This window comes from Mesoplodon mirus (assembly GCF_964341445.2).
Source record: "Mesoplodon mirus genome assembly, chromosome: 2".
Lineage (NCBI taxonomy): Eukaryota > Metazoa > Chordata > Mammalia > Artiodactyla > Ziphiidae > Mesoplodon > Mesoplodon mirus.
Window position 1 is genome coordinate 39,161,988 of NC_138977.1, and position 21,449 is coordinate 39,183,436.

The following is a 21,449-nucleotide window of genomic DNA, read 5'->3' on the forward strand; positions in this document are numbered from 1 at the left end:
TTGCAGGTTGGGGCAACAGTGAAGAACCCAGCTTTGAGAAGCCAGAAGCAGAGGCTATACCAGTGGGTTAAAACCACTATGTCTGAAAGTTTTCACGGAGGGCTAGAAAGGTAACCTGTTGGTCACCAGAAGGATCAAGTAAAGGGTCTTGTTTGTTTGTTTACTCCCACGGTTAACTGTAATTGGCCAACCAAAAAACAATATAGAAACTAAGTATGTTGATAATCTACAAACTGAGAATCTTAAAAGTACAATTTGGCCTGAATGAATACTATATTAAGAATGATTTTTATTAAAAGGAGAAACAATAGGAAATGTCTGTGCTCCATTTTATTTTCTGTTATCGCTTATAATGGTTTAATATGAAATTACTAGTTAAGTTTTCCAGTTGAAATATCGTCAGAGTTGTGAAAGAGAGAAATATGCTTATTGATTGACTATATTTTAGTATAACTTGCTGATTTCATTGAAATTGGCTAATATAAATTATTCTAATTCAGAGACAGCTCTGCATCTGAATACCAAGTGGTGAGTTAAGTATTACTTATGATTGCCATTATAAGTTTTAAATAGTGAGTAAGCGGGGAGAAAAAAAAAAGCAGCAAAAGAACAGGAAAAGGAGATGGGAATGGGAGACAAAAAGCAGTAAAAAACTGCTGTCTATTTTTAGGTAATATGCAGGGAAAGTATTGCCTAATCCTGTTTTAGTGGAGGCTTTCAGTTGTGTTTTCCATTTTTTTTTTTAATACAATTTTTAAAGCTAAAGAATGTTTTCACGTGGCTGGAAAGGCGTGGAGGAAGGATTTCTGAAGGAGGCTGAGTGGGAATTAGTGATAATTGAGGAGTAAACAGAGCACAGCTTTGGAGGTATTGTGAAAAATTATTCAAAAACCTAAGGGGTTTTTGAATAAGAAATGTGTAGATGTTTTCATTAGAAGTATGAATATGATAACTATCTTCTCCCTTAAATTGTTTTCTTCCTGTGATTTTAAAATGTTGTTATAAAATTACCCTTATGCAACTATGTAGATTTTATAATAGTTTTTTTATTTAAATAGCTTTGCGGTATGGAAATGAGTCATCATCTTGATTAACTATTCATTCAAAATGTTGCCTTGAATTAGGGAAGATGCTCTAATGATGTCCTGAATTGTTTCAGATTGCAACAAATCTCGGTGACATATATCACTTTATGAGTGGTACATTTTTTGGTGTTCAGCAGAAGATTTTGTTGAAAGAAAGAAGTCTCTGGGAAATAACTGTAGAATCACTTAGATACTTGATAGAAAAAGGACTCCTGCAAAAAGATACTATTTTGACAGAAAAAGGACTTCTACAAAAAGGCACTATTCATGGGTCAGAAGAAGAGTTCCAATATAGTTTTCACATTACAAAGTTGGGACGAGCTTCTTTTAAGGGTAAGAGTTTACCTAAATCTCATTACTAATCTGAGGAAATGCATTGGAAAAAATAGAAATTATTATGTAATGTTAAGTTGGATTTGTAATTTCATATTAATAATATTAATCTTATCTTACAAACTGTTAGACTACTTGAACTTTAAAAAGTTGAAAAGTGTTTTGAAACAAGTAATTTAGAATACTGTAAAGGTATATGGAGAAAAAGGTGGTCATCCCTCCTTCATGCTCCCCTCCCTCAGCAATCATAAAATCATAATATCTTACCAAGAATAACAATTTGGTATATATTTTTGCAGACATTATCTGTAAATTTCATAATAATTTGATACATATATCCTTCCAAATATTTTTGTGTGTATATGTGTGTGTGTATATGTATATATATATATACATATATATGTATATATATACACACGCACACACACACAGAGCTTGCTTTTCTCACTTATAAAATATCATGAGCATCTTCACATGTTAATCCCTTTAAATCTACCTCATTTTTCTTTTACTACAATAGTCATCCATAGTATGGATACCATAATTTATTTCACCACTCCCCTATTGATGGACATTTACACTGTTCCTGATTTTTCTCCATTATAAACAAGGCTGCTTGGGCATCTCTGTTCATGTATTTTTGGATATGTGTGGAAATGTTTCTCTGGGTTAGATTCCCAAGAATAGAGGGGTTGGGTCAGAAGGTATGTACTTATTAAATGCTGATGGATACTATCAAAATGACCTCCAAAATAGTTGTGTTAAGTTACATAGTAAGAGATTTTAGACTTTTGTAGTTAACTCCTAAACTAGACTTACTTTAAAGTCACCTCTTTCTCCCTTTGGTGATTATGAAAGATGAACTATTTGTGTCTTTCTTTTAGGAACTATAGATTTGGCTTATTGTGACAGTCTCTACAAAGACTTGAAGAAAGGTCTTGAAGGACTTGTGCTTGAAAGCCTTCTTCATCTAATTTACCTAACAACTCCCTATGATATGGCTTCTCAGTGCCACCCTGATTGGATGATATACTTCAGGCAGGTGAGACAATAAGATTCTGCAATACAGGCTACAGTAATGAATCAGGATTTGACTTTGTCAAGTGATTATTCACTTTTTTCTTTATTAAAATATATTTGAAATTGGGCCCTTTGAGTTTTTAAAGTAGTAATATGGCAATAGCATTTTTTGTTTGTTTCACTTAAATATTTTCTGTTAAATATAAACATGTTCATTATCAAAAAAATAAAGAAAGGTACAGAACAGAAAAAAAGATCATCCCTGTTCCCATTTCCCCAAAGGTAGTTTACTCGTATGATTTGGTGACCACTACATTTTATAATGCCTGGAATATAAAGAAAACCATGAAAGCCATCCCTGATGATTGATAGTTTAATTACATGAAAGCTCTATTACAGTCACACGTGATGTCACATCATGTCACACCAAACCCGGTGATGTTAATACCTGAGAAGGAATATCATCTTCATCAACAGTAGCAAGGTGGAACTGGCCATACTTGTTACAGAACCAAGTGATAGAGTACAGTCTATTATGATTTTACTGTGAACAGGCTAGATGCATGAACGCATATTAGGCAGAAGCAATATGCAGCTTTTAATTGCAGGAAATTAACTTTCTTTTTAATGTCGTTTATTAAAATTGTTACTCTAAGTTTTTCTAAGTGGTATTATACAATGTGGTTACTTTCAAAAGCTTTCCTTCTTCTCTCTTCCCACAGAGATCTCCCATATTAAACATGAGCCCATAGTCCATGGAAATCATAGTCCATGGTCACAGTATTTGTGGCCGTGTCTTTAAGTCATTCTACTAAAGTTTGTTATATTGGGTTGGCCCAAAAGCTCGTTCGGGTTTTTCCATAACAGCTTACAGGAAAACCCGGACGAACTTTTTGGCCAACCCAAATATTTTAATACTATATCTTTTTTTTTTTTTTTTTTTTTTTTTTTTTTGCGATATGCGGGCCTCTCACCGCTGTGGCCTCTCCCGTTGCGGAGCACAGGCTCCGGACGCACAGGTTCAGTGGCCACGGCTCACGGGCCCAGCTGCTCCGCGACATGTGGGATCTTCCCGGACCGGGGCACGAACCCGTGTCCCCTGCATCGGCAGGCAGACTCTCAACCACTGCGCCACCAGGGAAGCCCAATACTATATCTTTTAAGCTTGCAATATTTGTAAACAAAATATGTGGTTTTTTTCATATCTTTTATAATAATGAAGGTGTGATATAACTAAATACTGGATTTGATTAATGGCAGACCTTTTAAAGTTACAGTTTAATTTTTCTATATATTTATATTCTTTTTCTCTGTAGTTCAGCCAGCTCAGCCCAGCAGAACAAAATGTGACTGTTCTGGTTGGAGTCTCTGAGAACTTTATCGGGAAGAAAGCATCAGGTCAAGCTATCAGAAAGGTACCATAGTCTTTTTTCCTTCCTAAATAACTTAAGTTCATTAAACAAAATTAATGCTGTTGTATCATCTCTTTTGTTGAATTGATCCTTTTGGTTCACTTTTTTTCTCTTTAATATAATTCCCATTTTACTGTTTAAAACATCTGAGGACCAAAAATTTAGGTATTTTTTTTTAAACAGTATTTATTTCTGGGTGGTGTGATGGCCCTTTTTTTGTGTACCTTTGTATTTCTAAAATAGTCATGCACATGTAAGTCTTTATCATAGGAAAAGGTAAACCTTATTTTATCTATTTTTCTTGGACTATTTATTATGGCTTAAATTATATAAGTTGTAAAATATTTGTAAAATGTTTTCACAGTATTATGGAATCCTGAAATAAGTTCAGTTCAAGGGAGAAAAAATTCTTCTAGAAACTTTTTATTAAGCATTCTACTTGGTATCAGGGATTCTAAGATAGGACGAGTTTGGGATTTTTGTTTTTGTTGTTGCTGTTGTCCCAAAGAACCCCCAATGTACTTGAAGTACATAAAGCATTTTAGAAGGTTGAAGTGGAAAAACCAATACTCTTGTGTGATATCTTATATTTTTGTGTTTTAAAGTTTAGTCAACAAACATGAAGCAAGTGTTGAATGCACACACTAACCCTAAGAGAAGTGGAAATAATTCTGTGGCAAACATGCATTCAAAATCCTTAAGTTCATATAATCTTCTACCTCATAATACACTTTTTTTTCATTTTTCATTTTCTTTGGTAATCTAATCTTCCTTGAAACCTAATTATCTTACCTACCATTTCCCCTATATTTTTTAAGTTTATATAGATTTTACTGATTTCATTTTGAAAAATGGAAGGTGTTTACTTATATTTGAATTGAATGGTGCAGCTGTCCCCTGTATTGGTGTATCATAAAATTATAAATATATATCACTTCAGTATTCATGTTGTCAATATTTAAACTGGGTCTTTTACCTCAGAAATGGCTATGTTGTTTAGGCCTTCAAAATGTTGAATAAAGATATTTCTTAAAACAAGCCTTTTGTATCAAACTCTAAAATATAAAATAAAAACAAAATCGTATTAGTTTGCAACTCATTACCAAATAATATTTATAAAACCTTATTAGAATAATGTATCTTTTAAAATTTGAATCAAAATTTATTTTTGTTACATTTTATGAAATATAGTCAATAAATGTTTGTTCAATTGATAACTAAATATTTTAAATAGTATGGGCATGGATTTGTCTTAATTACAAATGGATTAGTTACTAGTTCAGTGCTTTAGAAGTATCTTCTTAAAAAGCTTCTGCAGGGCTTCCCTGGTGGCGCAGTGGTTGAGAGTCTGCCTGCCAATGCAGGAGACACGGGTTCGGGCCCTGGTCTGGGAGGATCCCACATGCCACGGAGCAACTAGAGCCCGTACGCCACAACTACTGAGCCTGCGCGTCTGGAGCCTGTGCTCCACAACAAGAGAGGCCGCGATAGTGAGGGGCCCGTGCACCACAATGAAGAGTGGCCCCTGCTCGCCGCAACTAGAGAAAGCCCTCGCACAGAAACGAGCACCCAACACAGCCAAAAATAATTAATTAATTTTTAAAAAAAAAGGGCAACCTCCATTTAAAATAAATAAATAAATAATAAAAATAATAAAAATAAAAAGCTTCTGCAGAACATGATGTTTACTTAAAATCTAATTGATGTCTTCACATTGAAAAAGACCTTTAAACATTTTTTGTAAAAATCTTGGAATTGGCATAATGTGACTTATCTTGCCATGTAATATAATTACATCATTTTTCTTGGCTTAGAAAATACATTCTAAGCAAAATCTACATTAACTCAATTTATAGTTAATAATGAAGATGCACTAAAATTGGGAAATTAAAAGGTAATCTTTTCCTACTTGTTTTTTAGCTATCATGCTTTTTCAGCTTAATGCTTTTTAAAAGGGTGATCCAGTGCAACATGCAGAATCTGTAATTCTTATATCCTTCAATGTGCCACTCTAAGTTCTCATCTTAAACATTCTTTTACTATAGTAAAAGATATAATTTTATATTTTAAACCTACTTTTTCTCTTTAAAATTCATCTTTTTTTCCCTCTGATTTTAACCATGAGTTACTCAGTTTCTTTCTTTTTTTTTTTTTTTGCGGTACGCGGGCCTCTCACTGTTGTGGCCTCTCCTGTTGCAGAGCACAGGCTCAGCAGCCATAGCTCACGGGCCCAGCCGCTCCGCGGCATGTGGGATCTTCCCGGACCAGGGCACGAACCCGTGTCCCCTGCATCAGCAGGCAGACTCACAACCACTGCGCCACCAGGGAAGCTCGAGTTGCTCAGTTTCTGAGTTAGCTTAATATTAGCTATGAAATGCTTTACCCAAAAAATAATCACTAGGCACCACAGGCAAAAGCACATATACAGAATAGAAATAGTCAACTACAGGAAGCATTTTTCTTTCAGTGTTTTCACTTTGGAAACATTAATTATTTACCATGACCATGTGGAAATCATAGAATCTAGTGTTTACTTTGTAAACTTATTAACATATTTATCTAAACAAATATGTTTGTCTAATTTATAATCACAGTCACACACATATATACCACCTATAAATACTACAGTAAATGTAAAGGTTTCCCCAACTCCTTTCCTTCCTGTATTCTTTCCTAAGACTACCATAACAAATTAGCACAAACCAGGTGTCTTAAAACAACAGAAATGTATTCTGGCACAGTTCAGGAGGCCAGAGATCTGAAATCAAGATGCTGGCAGGGCTGTTCCTTCTGCAGGCTCTGAGGAAGAAACCATCTTGCCTCTGCCTCTCTCCTAGCTTTTGGTGGTTGCAGGAAATCCTTGTAGATGCATCCCTCTAAAGTCTGCCTCCATTTTCACGTTGCCTACTCTGTGTCATTCTGTGTCGTCTCTCTTGTAAGGGATGACAATCATTAAATAATGGGCCCTTAAGGGCCCCCTGTACATCCAGGATGATTTCATCTCAAGATCCTTAACTAATTACATCTGCAGAGATCCTATTTCCAAACAAGGTCACATTCAAAGGTACCAGGGGTTAAGACTTGAGCATATCTTTTTTGGGGAACAATTCAACTCACTACACTCCCTATAGAAGGAACTTTAAATTGGGAACAATTTGGCATATCTCTTTTTTTTTACACTCGGAAAAACGGTAATTTGAACTAATCTAAAGTACATTTGTTAGAACTTAGATTTATTTCTGTGTAACCATTCTATCCTTGCTCTCCTGTGGTACAACTTCATGCGCTTTACCTTTTGTCCATTTTGAATGTAATGTACATTTTTTAGAAGGTCCAGTACATAAACTTACTTGTGTCTTTCTAGAAGGTGGACAAGAATATTGTCAACAGACTATACCTGTCTTTTGTTCTTTATACCTTGCTCAAAGAGACCAACATTTGGAGTGTGTCTGAAAAATTCAATATGCCTCGAGGATATATACAAAACCTTCTCTCTGGAGCTGCTGCATTCTCCTCTTGTGTGTTACACTTCTGTGAGGTAATTCCATTAAATAGGTGATATATGCTGTGTGCATCTTCTGTTTTAACTGTTACTGAACTCAAAAACCAGTTAGTCAGTATGTTCTCTTATTTCTTCTGTTATTACAAAGCACTCAAAATTTGTTTAAAATATATCTTTGTTTTTATCCACTTACAAAAATACTATATACATGCATGTAATAAAGGTATTACAGAATGACAGAATCAACAAAAACATATAATGAACAAGTAGAAAGTCCTTAGTTATCCCTACTTTTAGAACTATCATTAATAATTTCAAGTATTTGGAATCAACTCTTTTTTTTTCTACTCTTTCTTTTTGTTGTTGTTGATTTTCCTTTTCTTTCTTTCTTTCTTTTTGGTTGCATTGGGTCTTAGTTGCACCATGAGGGATCTTTCAGTACATGGGCTCTTTGTTGTGGCACACAGGCTTCTCTCTAGTTGTGGCATGAGGGCTCAGTAGTTGCGCATGAGGGCTTAGGTGCCCCGTGGCATGTGGGATCTTAGTTCTTCAATCAGGGATCAAACCCGCATTGCCTGCATTGAAAGGTGGATTCCCAACCACTGGACCATCAGGGAAGTCCCTGGAATCAACTCTTAAAATAACTTTTCTCCATTGATGTAGATTCTGTGTGAGTGTCTTTCTCCTGAGTGGTAACTGTGTAAAGTGTTTGATTGGTATGTTACCCATATCCAGCAGATACCTGACTACTCAGTACCATGTTCTTTTTATTACCACAGTAATTTCCCATTTTTGCTTCCAGTGTCAAGCAGCTACTTCAGTTTCTACATCAAATGTGTGTTTTATAAAATAAAGAAAAAAACTTAATTTTGGCCATATGCATTTGAGATCGATTTATTTAAGACTTTACTAAAAGAAGCTTTCAGAATTTACTTAAATAACACAATAAAGCTTGCCAGAGTTTTCTACCCAGACAATTTTTTGATGAGTTTATAAGATAAGCCATTTTTGCTGCATTTAAATTTATTATTTTGGGGTGGCATAGTAATATTTGTTTCTGTACTTTTTATTCTGTACTTATTTTTTTTTAACTTTTTTCCACAATGAATTCTACTTTTAAACTTAAAATCTACTTCATTTGCCCTATCTTAAGCCTCCATATGCTGTGTGTGTATAGGGCAATTAGTTCTATCATATATGCTAATGGAGTAAATAAACCAAGACTACTTGGCTTTGGACTGAATTATAATTATTTTAGCAAATTTACCTTTTAAATACCTTTTGTTTATGCTGATTTTTAAATTTTAGCTTATATTCCCTAATTACATGGCAGCTAATCAGTACACAAACATTATGAATAATAAGGAGAAGCTGGCCTTTAAAATGTATTTTCTTAAGCTTACTGTGTTTGTTCTTCATATTTAAAAAGGTGTTCCCTGATAATTCCATCCCTTTGTTTTACTTAGAACTATAAGGATATGAGCCTTACAGAATTGTTCAAGTGAAAGAATCTATAGGTTGAACTTCAAAAGCAACTATAATTTGATGGTTGATCCTAGGGTCAGTCTACCCGACAACTCTCATGAATGTATTTTCAATATTTTAAAGCATTTTTTTCTTTATAAAAAGTTATGGGGCTTCCCTGGTGGTGCAGTGGTTAAGGATCCACCTGCCGGGCTTCCCTGGTGGCACAGTGGTTGGGAGTCCGCCTGCCAATGCAGGGGACACGGGTTCGTGCCCTGGTCTGGGAAGATCCCACATGCCGCAGAGCGGCTGGGCCCGTGAGCCATGGCCGCTGAGCCTGCGCCGGAGCCTTTGCTCCGCAATGCGAGAGGCCACAACAGTGAGAGGCCCGCGTACCGGAAAAAAAAAAAAAAAAAAAGAATCCACCTGCCAATGCAGGGAACATGGGTTCAAGCCCTGGTCCGGGAAGATCCCACATGCCACAGAGCAACTAAGCCCGTGGGCCACAACTACTGAGCCTGTGCTCTAGAGCCCATGCATCACAACAAAAGAAGCCACTGCAATGAGAAGCCCGCGTACTGCAACGAAGAGTAGCCCCCGCTTGCCGCAACTAGAGAAAACCCACGTACAGCAACGAAGACACAACGCAGCCAAAAATAAAAATGAAATAAATAATTTTTAAAAAAAATTATGTAGGACTTCCCTGGTGGCTCAGTGGTTGAGAATCTGCCTGCCAATGCAGGGGACATGGGTTCGATCCCTGGTCTGGGAAGATCCCACATGCTGTGGAGCAACTAAGCCTGTGCACCACAACTACTGAGCCTGTGCTCTAGAGCCTGCAAACCACAACTACTGAGCCTGCGTGCTGCAACTACTGAAGCCCTTGCACCTAGAGCCCTTGCTCTGCAACAGTAGGAGCCACCACACTGAGAAGCCCATGTATTGCAGTGAAGAGTAGCCCCCGCTCACTGCAACTAGAGAAAACCCACATCTAGCAGCAAAGACCCAACACAGCCAAAAATAAATAAATTAATTAAATAAATAAAAACAAAAAACAACAACAAAAAAAGTTATGTAAGTGGAATAAAATAGTACACCGATCATATTAGTTAAGATACTTTTAACTGCAAGTAACAGAAAAATTCCATAGAAATTTAAACAATAAGGAAAAATGATTATCTTATGTAGCAGGAAAACCAGAGCTAAGGCAGTTTGGGATTGATTGATTCGGTAGTTCTATTCAAGGTTTTCTTTTCTTCTTTTTTTGCTGCCATACTAGTGCATTGACTACTTTCCTAGTAGTAGGAAAGTAGTAGTCACAAAGTAGCTAGCTAATGTTGTTCCATGTATCACAGATGCTCACAGTGATACCCAAAGGTTAGAAAGGAAATTAAAAAAAAAAACCAAACTACTATTACAGAAAATTTCAACCCTATATTTAAAAAGACAAGGTAATGTAATGAATACCCATTTACCCACCCAGCTTTAAGAATTACCAACTCATGGTTTCTCATACTATTTTAAATATTGCTGCACTGGACATCATCTTGTATTTGAATCCTTCCATATTCAGTATTTTGTCTTCAGGATAAATCTCCAGAGGTAGGAATTGTTTTCAATCATTTGGGAAAGAAAAACTATGCAATCACTTGCTGATGTTTTGATAAAAATGAATAGAACTCTTCTTATTGACTTCTTTTTCTTTTTTTTTTAATTGGGGTATAGTTGTTTATTTTTCAATTTTCAATCTTTTTCCTCATCCTAAAACCATTCCATCAAATTCCTCAGTCTCTGCCATGTTTCCTTGTAATAATTTTGCCTGGAGTCATTGTTCATCTCTGGCTTAACCCAACTTCCAGAATTCACAGAAGGGAGAGTCCTCTCTGAGCCCTCTACCATGCAAACTAGATTTTGAAATAACTTACCAGATTTAAATTCTGCATATTTCTTTGTGTTCTGCAGGAACTTGAGGAGTTCTGGGTTTATAGAGCCCTTTTGGTAGAACTTACCAAGAAGTTGACTTACTGTGTAAAGGCAGAGCTAATCCCTCTCATGGAAGTGACTGGAGTTTTAGAGGTTAGTAGCCTCCCAGTTTCCCACCTGAGATGATTTCAACTAACAGAAAAATCAGGTTTTACTGTCATGTCACAGGGTAAGTGACAGTAGCCTTATTGTTCATTTATCATGGGAATCTTTTTTTTTTAATTAATTGCTGCCATGGTCTCCCAGAAATCCCTGTTAATCTGGAAGTTCTGATGAAAAATCACATTCATGGGAAAAAATAACAGTAGGGATGGGGTGACTCTCCCCAAGTATGTGTGTCATTCTTAACATCCCTTCCTTCCTCTACTCCAGTGAAGAATCACCTTCTGTCAGCTTAAACAGTGCTTGTTGAAGGTGGTGGTGACTTGGTGGCAGTGAGGGTCATTTACATTTTCTAAGGGAGTGATGAGAAGGTATCCTCACCTGGTTTCTTAGCTTTCTATTTTCGACCAACCCTTGATTTCAGTTTATCCTCTGTTATTCAGTTCTTAAATCAGAGGAGTTCTGTTTGGGAATGCAGACACACACCCCTACCTCAGAGGTCCCCTGAGTAGATGGTAAGAACATTTTAGGGATACTGGACTAAAACATTTGATTGGGGATGCCCCTAGCCTAAGTGCCCTAACGGGTTTCTTATTTCTGATTGCAGAACACATCAGCTCACTTAAGCTGCACAGAAAACTAGCTATCTTGCAGTCAGATTGGAACCACCCAAATGCATCTTTTAAAATTCCTCAGGATTCTGATGTGTTATCTCTTCATATTTATTACCTTAGTTTATTCCTGTCTCTGCAAGTGAATTTTTTCCCTTCAGTAAGACACTTAATTACTTTTTCCTAATCCCAAATTCTGATCCTAATGATTTTTGTAATACTTTTCAGGGTCGAGCAAGACAGTTATACAATGCAGGTTATAAAAGTCTAATGCACTTAGCTAATGCAAATCCTGAAGTGCTGATAAAAACAATTGATCATTTATCAAGACGCCAGGCCAAGCAAATTGTTTCATCAGCCAAGGTAAGCAAGCTATTTTTTAATCTTTATGATATATATATATATTTTAAATTAATCAATTAATTTTTGGCTGTGTTGGGTCTTTTTTGCTGTGAGCAGGCTTTCTCTAGTTGCGGTGAGTGGGGTCTACTCTTCGTTGTGGTGTGCGGGCCTCTCATTGCAGTGGCTTCTCTTGTTGCGGAGCACGGGCTCTAGGCACGTGGGCTTCAGTAGTTGTGGCTCGCGGACTCTAGAGCACAGGCTCAGTAGTTGTGGCGCACAGGCTTAGTTGCTCCGCGGCATGTGGGATCTTCCTGGACCAGGGCTCGAACCCGCGTCCCCTGCATTGGCAGGCAGATTCTTAACGACTGTGCCACCAGGGAAGCCCAATCTTTATGGTATTTTGTAGTGTAATCTCTGTATACTTTAGATATAAAAGCAAAAACGTTTAACTATATATGCAAAAGTTTATACTCACAATATGTGGATAAAAATAGTATATGTGTTATGATACAAGGTTTGCTAAAAGGAGGAAAAGGATCTCCTAAAAAATAAAGACGCTTTCAAGAGTTCATTGAAGTACGAGGAACTCTGGAACCCGCTGAACTCTGCCTCCCACTACTCTTGTCACAGAAGTCCTTTCCTGAGCATCCCCAACACCTGGTCTTCTCACCTTTAAACACCTTCACTGACAAGGAACCTACAACCTCAAAAATTAAGTAGTTCTATTTTTGGACCCCTAGTGTTACAAAGAGCATCCCAATATAATGAGGCTGTCTTAAAATGTCTACCATGGCATCATAGAGTACTACCCTGTGGAAGTAGACTGTTGCCTTTGTTCATTTGGTACCTTTTCACATACTTGAAAACGGCTCTTCGTGCCTCCAAGGGCTTCTCTTTTCTGTTTCTTTCACCTGTAGTAAATAACCTAGTTTTAGGCTATTCACTATTACTGGTTACCCTTTGCTAGATGCAATCCAGTTTGTCATTACCCTCCTGCTCCATGTGGGTAAATCCATTACACAACAGTTTGGGAATATTTCCTTCTTTATCTCAACTATAGTTCTATCCTTGTGGTCTGAAATCTCATAGTTTCTTGTTTTTGTTTTTTTAACTTCATTGTTATACTATTGTCATATATAGATCAGAACTGGCTGAAAAGTAAATTTCCATCTTACTTTTTTGAATGGTGCTCACATTGTTTGTATTGCTTTGATTGATCCTTACAACAGTGCTCTGAGGTGGGCAGAGTTGGTGTTACATTCAGTTTACAAATGAAGACACTGAAACTTGTTCCATTAGATTAGGAGTTCTTTGGGTTGATAGGGATGAAGTTATAGTTATTTCCATTTCTGTAGCACCTAGCACAGAATTCAGCCTATAGTAGATATGTAGCAAGTATTTGAATAAATAAATAAATGAGATTGTGGCCTCCCTGGTGGCACAGTCATTAAGAATCTGCCTGCCAATGCAGGGGACACAGGTTTGAGCCCTGGTCCAGGAAGATCCCACATGCCAGAGAGCATCTAAGCCTGTGCACCACAACTACTGAGCCTGCACTCTAGAGCCCACGAGCCACAGCTACTGAGCCCGCGAGCCACAACTACTGAAGCCCGCGCGCCTAGTGCCCGTGCTTGGCAACAAGAGAAGCCACCACAATGAGAAGGCTGCGCACCACAACAAAGAGTAGTGCCTGCTCGCAGCAACTAGAGAAAGCCCATGCACAGCAACAAAGACCCAGCGCAACCAAAAATAAATAAATAAATTAATTAATTAATTAAATCTATTAATAAATAAATAAGTAAGATTTAAAGAAATTGATTTACCCAAGGAAACACAGCTGGTCAGTAAGTAGTAGAGCAGGACTATAGAGTTACAGTATATGTTATTAAGGATACAAAGGGAGCTGCAGTAACGATGGCCAAAATAAGTGACTTTAAATGTTAAAGGTTTATTAGTTCAAACACAAACAGTTCACAGCTGATATGAGGAATCAGTTGTGTGTCCAAGGACCCATACTTCCCCTGTCTCATTGCTCAGCCAGTCTTAATATATAGCTTCCATCTTATGGACTGAGGTACACGCTCTCCTTCCTACCATCCCTTCTTTTCCAGTAAGCTTGAAAGAGTAAAATGGGTATTCCTTGCAGGATTTTTAGTAGAAGAGTGGGTTAGAGGTTGCAAATAGGGGAGCAAGAATGGAAGTAAGGAAACCAGTTAGGATTATACTGAGGTTAAACAGGTTTTTGCAGGAATGCTACAAAAAAGTTGTGTGTCCTTAGTACATCAGATCAGGAGCCACAGGATGTCACTTTATCACATTACTGATAATGAGTTTGATCATTTGGTTAAGGAAGTGTCATCTGGCAAGCTTTTCCACTGTAAAGTTATTATTTTTCCCTTTTTATTAGTATTTTTGGAGTGGATACTTTGAGACTATGTAGATATCCTATTCTTCATTAAACTTTCACACACTTGTTTTAGCATTCATTGATGATTTTTGCCTCAGTTATTTCTATGATGTTTGTCAAGTGGTGATTTTCTAGCTCCATTGTTCCCTCTATATTTTTTATTGGCATTTTACTATGAGGAAAAGCTATTCTTTCCTCATTTATTTTTTAATTCATTTATTTATATCAGAGTGAACAATGGGTTCATACTTATTTTGGTAGTCAAATGGTCTCAGAGTTGGCCAGGAAGAGCCCCTGCAGACTGGCTCCTGTGTCTTTTGGCCTGTCCCCATCATTATTGGTGTACTTTCTTACTTTCTGGTTGTATCTGTCAGGGTCTAATCATTAGGAACAGAAACCACACAGTAATTTGAACAGGAAAGCTTAATATAAAGAATTAGTCAGCAATGAAGACCCAACACAGCCAAAAATTTAAAAAATAAATTAAAAAAAAGAATTAGTAACAGATGTTACTAGTTGGCCTCTAAGGGGTAAACAGAACACTTCAAGTCATTTGATGTTGGTGGTGTTCTCTGTATTCTAGTAATGTTGACATGTGAGTTTTTTATGGTTTACTTATTGTTTTTTGTGATCTGTAGAGTACTTACAGGATGTGTTGGTAGATTCATTTTGCATGGTCACCATTACCTCAGTTACTGGAAAGCTTACCTAATTACATTTTTTTTCCTTGACTTCATTGCTTTATTTTTTTTATATTTGAAATTTCTTTTTTTAAATTAATTTTTATTGGAGTATAGTTGATTTACAATGTTGTATTCATTTCTGCTGTACAGCAAAGTGTCAGTTATACATATACATCCTAATTACATTTTAGACTCCTTTATATAGTGCTTAATAATGCTATGCTTTATATCAAATTGGTAGAGAGTGGGTTTTTTCCTCTGTGTGATTTTGCTGACTTTTTTATTATAAAAATGTTATAAGAGAAATAGTGCAAATATTTCACACCAATATACTCAAAACCCAGATGCAACAAATAGGAATATTTTATTTCTGGCTTTTTTAAAGAAAGGGGAGAAATCATTATTCAGCAAATATTCATTGACATCTACTATGCACTGGATTTAGAAATACTTTCTTTGCTCATTATGCTTCTTTTGAAATTAACCATATTAATTTTAAGAGCTTGAATAAAACTTTTCTTTGAAACACTGATAAGCTTTTAAAAGATAGCATACTAAACTTTGAGGAATAGTAAAATCCATATATAAAGGATAACATTTTCAAAAACTGACTAAATTTTTGCAAAATTGTCTTAAATTTTATAGAGTAAAAGTTAATTTTTAAGTGGCTGAGTCTTCAATAAAACAAATCTTTGAGAGTGTTAAAGCTCCCTTATTTTTGGTATACCAAATGCAGTGATCAGCTAAAATGGCTTTAACTAAATGTCTCAGCTTCATTAATTGTAATCACTTGTTCTTAAGTGGCCATTTTTCAATCTCATTATTAGTTTTAATGTCTGGTTTGGTGATATGTAAGGATTCAGGTGTCAAACAGATGGTGGTAAAATGTTAGCAGTTCTCTAGAGATTGGTGTTTTTGCCTCATGTCTTGATTTTTTTTTGTAGTTGCTGTTGCATGAGAAAGCAGAGGCTTTGCAAGAAGAAGTAGAAGAGTTATTGAGACTGCCTTCTGATTTCCCTGGTATTGTGGCCTCTTCTGTTGAAAAGGCATGAAACTGTCACATGAACATTTTTAAGTATGAATTATTTGTTGTACATATGTTTTATTAAAGATTCTCTGTAATTTATGAGTGAAAAAAATATATTTTGATTATATATTAAGAACTGTGGATGATGTTTGAATATTCCTGTCACCCATAATTGCATATATAATTATGCATTATTTCTCTGCTCAAAAATCTGGTGTCTACCACAAAATGAAATCCAACTTTCTCAACATATCCCCAGCCTACCCTTGTAGCCAGATCTTTCATTATCCTCTTACCCATTTCTTTCATCAAACTGGACTATTTGAAATCCCAGAATTTTCCCTGGGATTTCCAAACTCTCTCTTTCCTAACTGCCTTATGCTATTCCCCATGCGTGGGAAATTATCTTTCAAATGTACTAACTACTTCAAGTTTCAACTAAGAATGCTCGAATACTATCTCCTCTAAGAAATTGTCCAAGTTCAACCTCCTCCCCACCCCATACATGGATTCTTACCCTCCTATAAGTATTGTGAGTCCCTCATTTATGCCCATGTCTTTTTTATTTTTATTTTTATTTTTTTAATTCCCATTTTTTTAATTCAAACAGAAAGTCACAAAAATTATAATCATCCTCATCAGTTCACTCAGTCCCATGTAATTAATTTTTTTTATCTTGATCTTTTTTAGCACTTTTTTATGAATTCATCAGCTTTCCATTAGAGTTCTGAAAATGCTTATTCATTCAGTTCAGCAGTATAGTCAGTTACCAGAAACCTGTACTTGTCAGAGTCTTTACCATGAATTCCTTGAACATGAAACCCTTTTATAGGAATATATTTGCAAAAGCATCAGAGTACACCCAGAACTGTCTGCAAATGACAAAAGACTTAAAAATGACCAAGGTTAAAGATTTGATGAAAGTTCATAATAATGCAATTGACAAGGAAATTTAGTTATTTCTGAGATATACATTTTAAAGTAATAACTAGATTTATGACTTATAACATTATACCAGCACATACAAAATTTTTAGAAATTTCATGTAATGTCTGAAACATTTGTATTAACATATTTCCATACAAATAACCCAAAGAAAGTTTAGTATTAGTTGTTTTTTGTTTGTTTGTTTGTTTATACTGCAGGTTCTTATTAGTCATCAATTTTATACACATCAGTGTATACATGTCAATCCCAATCGCCCAATTCAGCACACCACCATCCCCACCCCACCGCGGTTTTCCCCCCTTGGCGTCCATACGTTTGTTCTCTACATCTGTGTCTCAACTTCTGCCCTGCAAATCAGTTCATCTGTACCATTTATTTCAGGATGTTTGTAATGTATAAAAATTTTGCTATTAGAATTAAAACTACCACTCTAGAGGAAATGAGTGATTTTGCTCCAGCTGAACCAAACGTATTAGATGATTAAACCTCCCCAAAATGATCCACATGCACAGAGAGGTCAGTAGAAGCTTTAGTCTAAGGGCTGCACTAAAACGTGTGAACCTGGCAGCACAAGTTAATACACCGATGGAAGGGGCCTCAAGCCAAGGCATGCAGGCCGCCTCTAGAAGCTGAGAAAGGCAAGGGAACAGGTTCTCTCCTAGAGCCTCCAGAAAGGAACTCAGCTCTGCTGATACCAGCTGTTAGCCCGTTGAGACCCTTTGAGGCTTCTGATCTCCAGAACTGTAACATAAATTTGTGTTGCTTTTAACCACTAAATATGTGGTACTTTGTTACAGCAGCAATAGGAAACGAACACATCTGAAAATAGCCTGGAACACAATTGGGGAGCTACCATTCTGCAGGACCCCTTCTGGATCTTAGCATATGAGCAATCTCAGTTAAATGTGTTAGGCCCATTGACAGGATTATTTTGTGTTCCTGAAAACTGTAGAAATTAACTGTGGTGAATGCCTACATTTTTTAAAAATAAACGTATTTGTTATTTATTTATTTTTGGCTGCGTTGGGTCTTCGGTGCTGAGTGCGGGCTTTCTCTAGTTGGAGCAAGCAGGGTCTACTCTTTGTTGCAGTGCACGGGCTTCTCATTGTGGTGGCTTCTCTTGTTGCAGAGCACGGGCTCTAGGTGTGCAGGCTTCAGTAGTTGTGGCACGAAGGCTCTAGAGCTCAGGCTCAGTAGTTGTAGCTCGTGGGCTCTAGAGTGCAGGCTCAGTAGTTGTGGCGCACGGGCTTAGCTGCTCCGCAGCATGTGGGATCTTCCCAGACCAGGGCTCAAACCTGTGTCCCCTGAATTGGCAGGTGGATTCTTAACTACTACACCACCAGGGAAGTACCCCTACCATTTTTATTAATTGCATTTTCTCCAGTAAAAAGATTTCTTTTTATTTATCCCTTCAATAACTTAGGTAAAAAAGTCCTATCCCTAGTTGACTAAAACAAAATGAAACAAAAAAGATCCAATTACCACAGAGATTGGAAGTTTGAATCCCTAACTTCTGAGGAGTTTTATGAGCCATCAAGTCTATGATATTTCCCCAGACCTTGCTTTCTGTCTTCAGAGGGGCATAAAAGTATGTTATCATGATAAAGAGATATGTATAAAACTAGGAAAATGTAGGCTAACTGCAATGTAAGTATAAAGAGCTAGCTATTGTAATGCTGCATGCTAAACGATCCTCCTTTGTAGTAAAATATAGTATTACTGTATGATCACACATAAAATTGGAAAAAATCTACAGACAAGACTACTCACTCTACATGAAGTACAATAACACTAGTTTACTTTATAAATGTGTAAGCACTTTGAGAGTCTCCTGCCCATCCTAGAAATGATGAAGGAATTCAACATCATTTTGCTGAAATTTGTCAAAGTCATCTGAAAGCTCAATGAAAATATTTACATGCATTTTAGTGAATAGTTTTGATGTGCTTAGCCTGATACTAGATGCTGGTGGAAAACAAGAGGGAATATTTGGTTCTTGTTGCTTTTAGGAGCAGTAAAGCATAAATACATGAACCATGAGCCACTGATGGTTACATCATGAAGCACAGTGTACAAAAGATAAGTGCTTATAGGCACTAGAGACAGAAGTGGGAGGTGATGGGAATGTCTGAGACAGAGGGAGAAGGGTGGGTGGGAGAGGGGAGAACATGAGCGACAACAGGAAGGTTCTCTTCTAGCTGAACTATACAGAGTGAAGGCTGCAAGCACCATCTGTATATTTGCACTCTTAAAGCAGTAATGAGGAACCAAAAAAGCAGCAGCAAATGATTTGTGCTGAGCCATCTCTACGTGCTCATCTGGTTCACCTTGTGATCAATGAAAGGCCCTGGTGAAACACCTGACGGGTGGACCCCTGTGACCACAATATAGACAGAGCCATATGGAGATCAAGTTCATAACCTTAGCCTTGTTAGCACTGTGATCTGTCTGTCTAGTCCTTGCTGCTGAGGACAGATAGAAAATGTAGATCTGAGCTTTGTCAAACATAAGCAGGACACTAGGTACAGCGGTAAGGATAGAATTTATTCAGTACTAAGTGCAGAGGTGATGGGCGTTTTCAAGGAAGAATGGGGGACAGGAGGGGAAAGAGCGGGCCCTCCAGGAGAGACTGGGTTTATTGATTGGTGCTTATCCAGAGGAGAAGCAAGCTTCTAGTATCTGTATGACAGGAGGTAGTGGTGTAAGTCAGAGCAGGCCCCCCAGAGCCTACTAAATGGGAATGGGGGCCGTGCAGGGGCCTGTCTATTACCAGGTTTGGGCCCTCCTGGCAGTTTTCTCAGGCTGGCAGTTTTCTCAGGCAGACAGTTTAAGGGGGGAGTAGGGTCATCCTAGGGGTGCAGCCTTGAGCTGTTAGGAGCTATGTTATTGTTTGTTCAAATCTTTTAGTGGGGGCTTGGGACTGGGCAGGGAGTGGGGGCACGGAATCATTTGTGCTGAGAGTCTGCAGTTTTTCTAGACCAGAGTTAAGGCCTGGTCGAAAGAGGGCTCAGATGAGCCCGTTTAAAGTTTGGTCAAGAAGAAAATCTTTGTCACTTTCCAAGGTTTGTTCCACATGCACCACTTAGCTCACTTTAAAACATGCCATCACTAAGATTGATATTTGGTTTCCTTCAGTCTACATTATGAAACCTAGACCTTGGTCTTTAATATTAGTTCTTGGTTCTTTTTCTCAGCGTGATCACAGGGGAGTAGGAAGGGGGTTTTGCATGAGTTATTCCAGCTCTTCACATAGCTCTTAAGTTCACCTTTCAGGACTCCTGTAGCAGAAGGAAGGCTTCAGAAACTGGAGCGACCTTGAAAAGCTTTGTCTACCCACCACTTGGGTTTGAGCAGGTGCAGTCCAGAATGACCTCAAGGGAGCTTGAACTTTTATAGGCAACAGGCTGCACTTTAGTTGTTCCAGCCTGTGCAGACGTACTAAATCAAAATTAAATGTTAATGATGGTGGTGTCTGTGCCACTCTGCTGGGGAAACTAAAACGCAGAGAAACGAGGCTCTAACAGCTGTCAGTAATTGGGTCACTGCCTTCCCCTGTGCCCCAGCTTCCTAGATTTACGCCGGCACCTACTATCGTTAATGGCCCTGCTGCCAAAAAGACTCGCCTTTGCCAAAGACGTTCACTGGAGGAACATGTGTTCTTGCAGGAGAAGCTGAAAGTTCTTGAGAGAAGCACAAAAGGAGGACATGAATCCACACATAGAAAAAGGAGAGCATGATGTGCCGCCTCACCAAATGGTCCCACATGCAGAAGCACAAGCTCGGCTGTGGCTGTGTCTGCCCTTCTGTTACCAAGGGCAGTGCGTACTTCCGGTGGAGGCTGACTTGTGAGGTGACCTTTTTGTTATCTTTTCCTGCGAAATGAGCAGATTCTAGCAGATGCTGCCGAAACCTCTTTCTTGTCAATTCAGCAGAGAGAAAGCGTCTTTCCCATTATTTATTCCAAATGCATACTTGGCATGTTCCTGATTCATAATGGCTAGTGGTTTCATTCATACACAGTGGTCGATTGGGTTCCTGTGTCTGAGGCAGGCCACCAAGCAGGCTAAGATCAAGGCATCCCATCCCAGATTTCTGCTCCTCCACAGTGAACTTCAGTGATCTCTGTTGAATGAGAAGCTTGAATTCTACTCCTGGAAACAGGTGCCCTGACTGGCCTCTGCTGGAACTGTAGGGAAACTGTTCTGAGACAGGCTGGGACCTGGGACCCTTTGCTGCAGTGCTGCAGTGCTTGGACCTGGACACACCTCTCCTTGAGCAACAAAATACAAAGAAACTGTATGGGACTAAAAGTAACTGCGTGCATGCCAAATTCTGGACCCAAAATATGCAAAGAGACCAAAAAACCCAACTGCTGCTTTTGAAGAGCCTGGAGCAAAAACAGGGTGTTGGGAGCAAAAGTAAGGTACTGCGCATGCCCCCTGCACACAACACCACCTAAGGGGTGGGCAAAACACCTAAGCCACCCCTCTGGCCTGACCCCTGGACACACCCCTACCCTCACCCCATATA

At 37.9% G+C, this 21,449-nt stretch overlaps 1 protein-coding gene across 4 annotated transcripts in view; it reads left to right on the top strand.

Annotated features, from left to right (window-relative positions):
- Nucleotides 1-20,690, top strand: part of HELQ (helicase, POLQ like) — a 53,780-nt gene extending 33,090 nt beyond the window's left edge. Inside the window, exons 12-19 of one of the 4 annotated variants that reach the window (XM_082636889.1) lie at nucleotides 1,160-1,418; nucleotides 2,303-2,460; nucleotides 3,755-3,853; nucleotides 7,215-7,388; nucleotides 10,779-10,892; nucleotides 11,741-11,875; nucleotides 15,889-16,019; nucleotides 20,585-20,690. In XM_082636889.1, coding sequence (XP_082493015.1) covers nucleotides 1,160-1,418; nucleotides 2,303-2,460; nucleotides 3,755-3,853; nucleotides 7,215-7,388; nucleotides 10,779-10,892; nucleotides 11,741-11,875; nucleotides 15,889-15,996 — 1,047 coding nt within the window. In that variant the 3' untranslated portion in view covers nucleotides 15,997-16,019; nucleotides 20,585-20,690. Of the gene's footprint in view, nucleotides 1-1,159; nucleotides 1,419-2,302; nucleotides 2,461-3,754; nucleotides 3,854-7,214; nucleotides 7,389-10,778; nucleotides 10,893-11,740; nucleotides 11,876-15,888; nucleotides 16,068-20,584 lie in introns of those variants that run through there. The other 3 variants (XM_082636888.1, XM_082636890.1, XR_014295399.1) reach the window with 3 other exon arrangements.
- The last annotated feature ends 759 nt before the right edge of the window (nucleotides 20,691-21,449 follow it).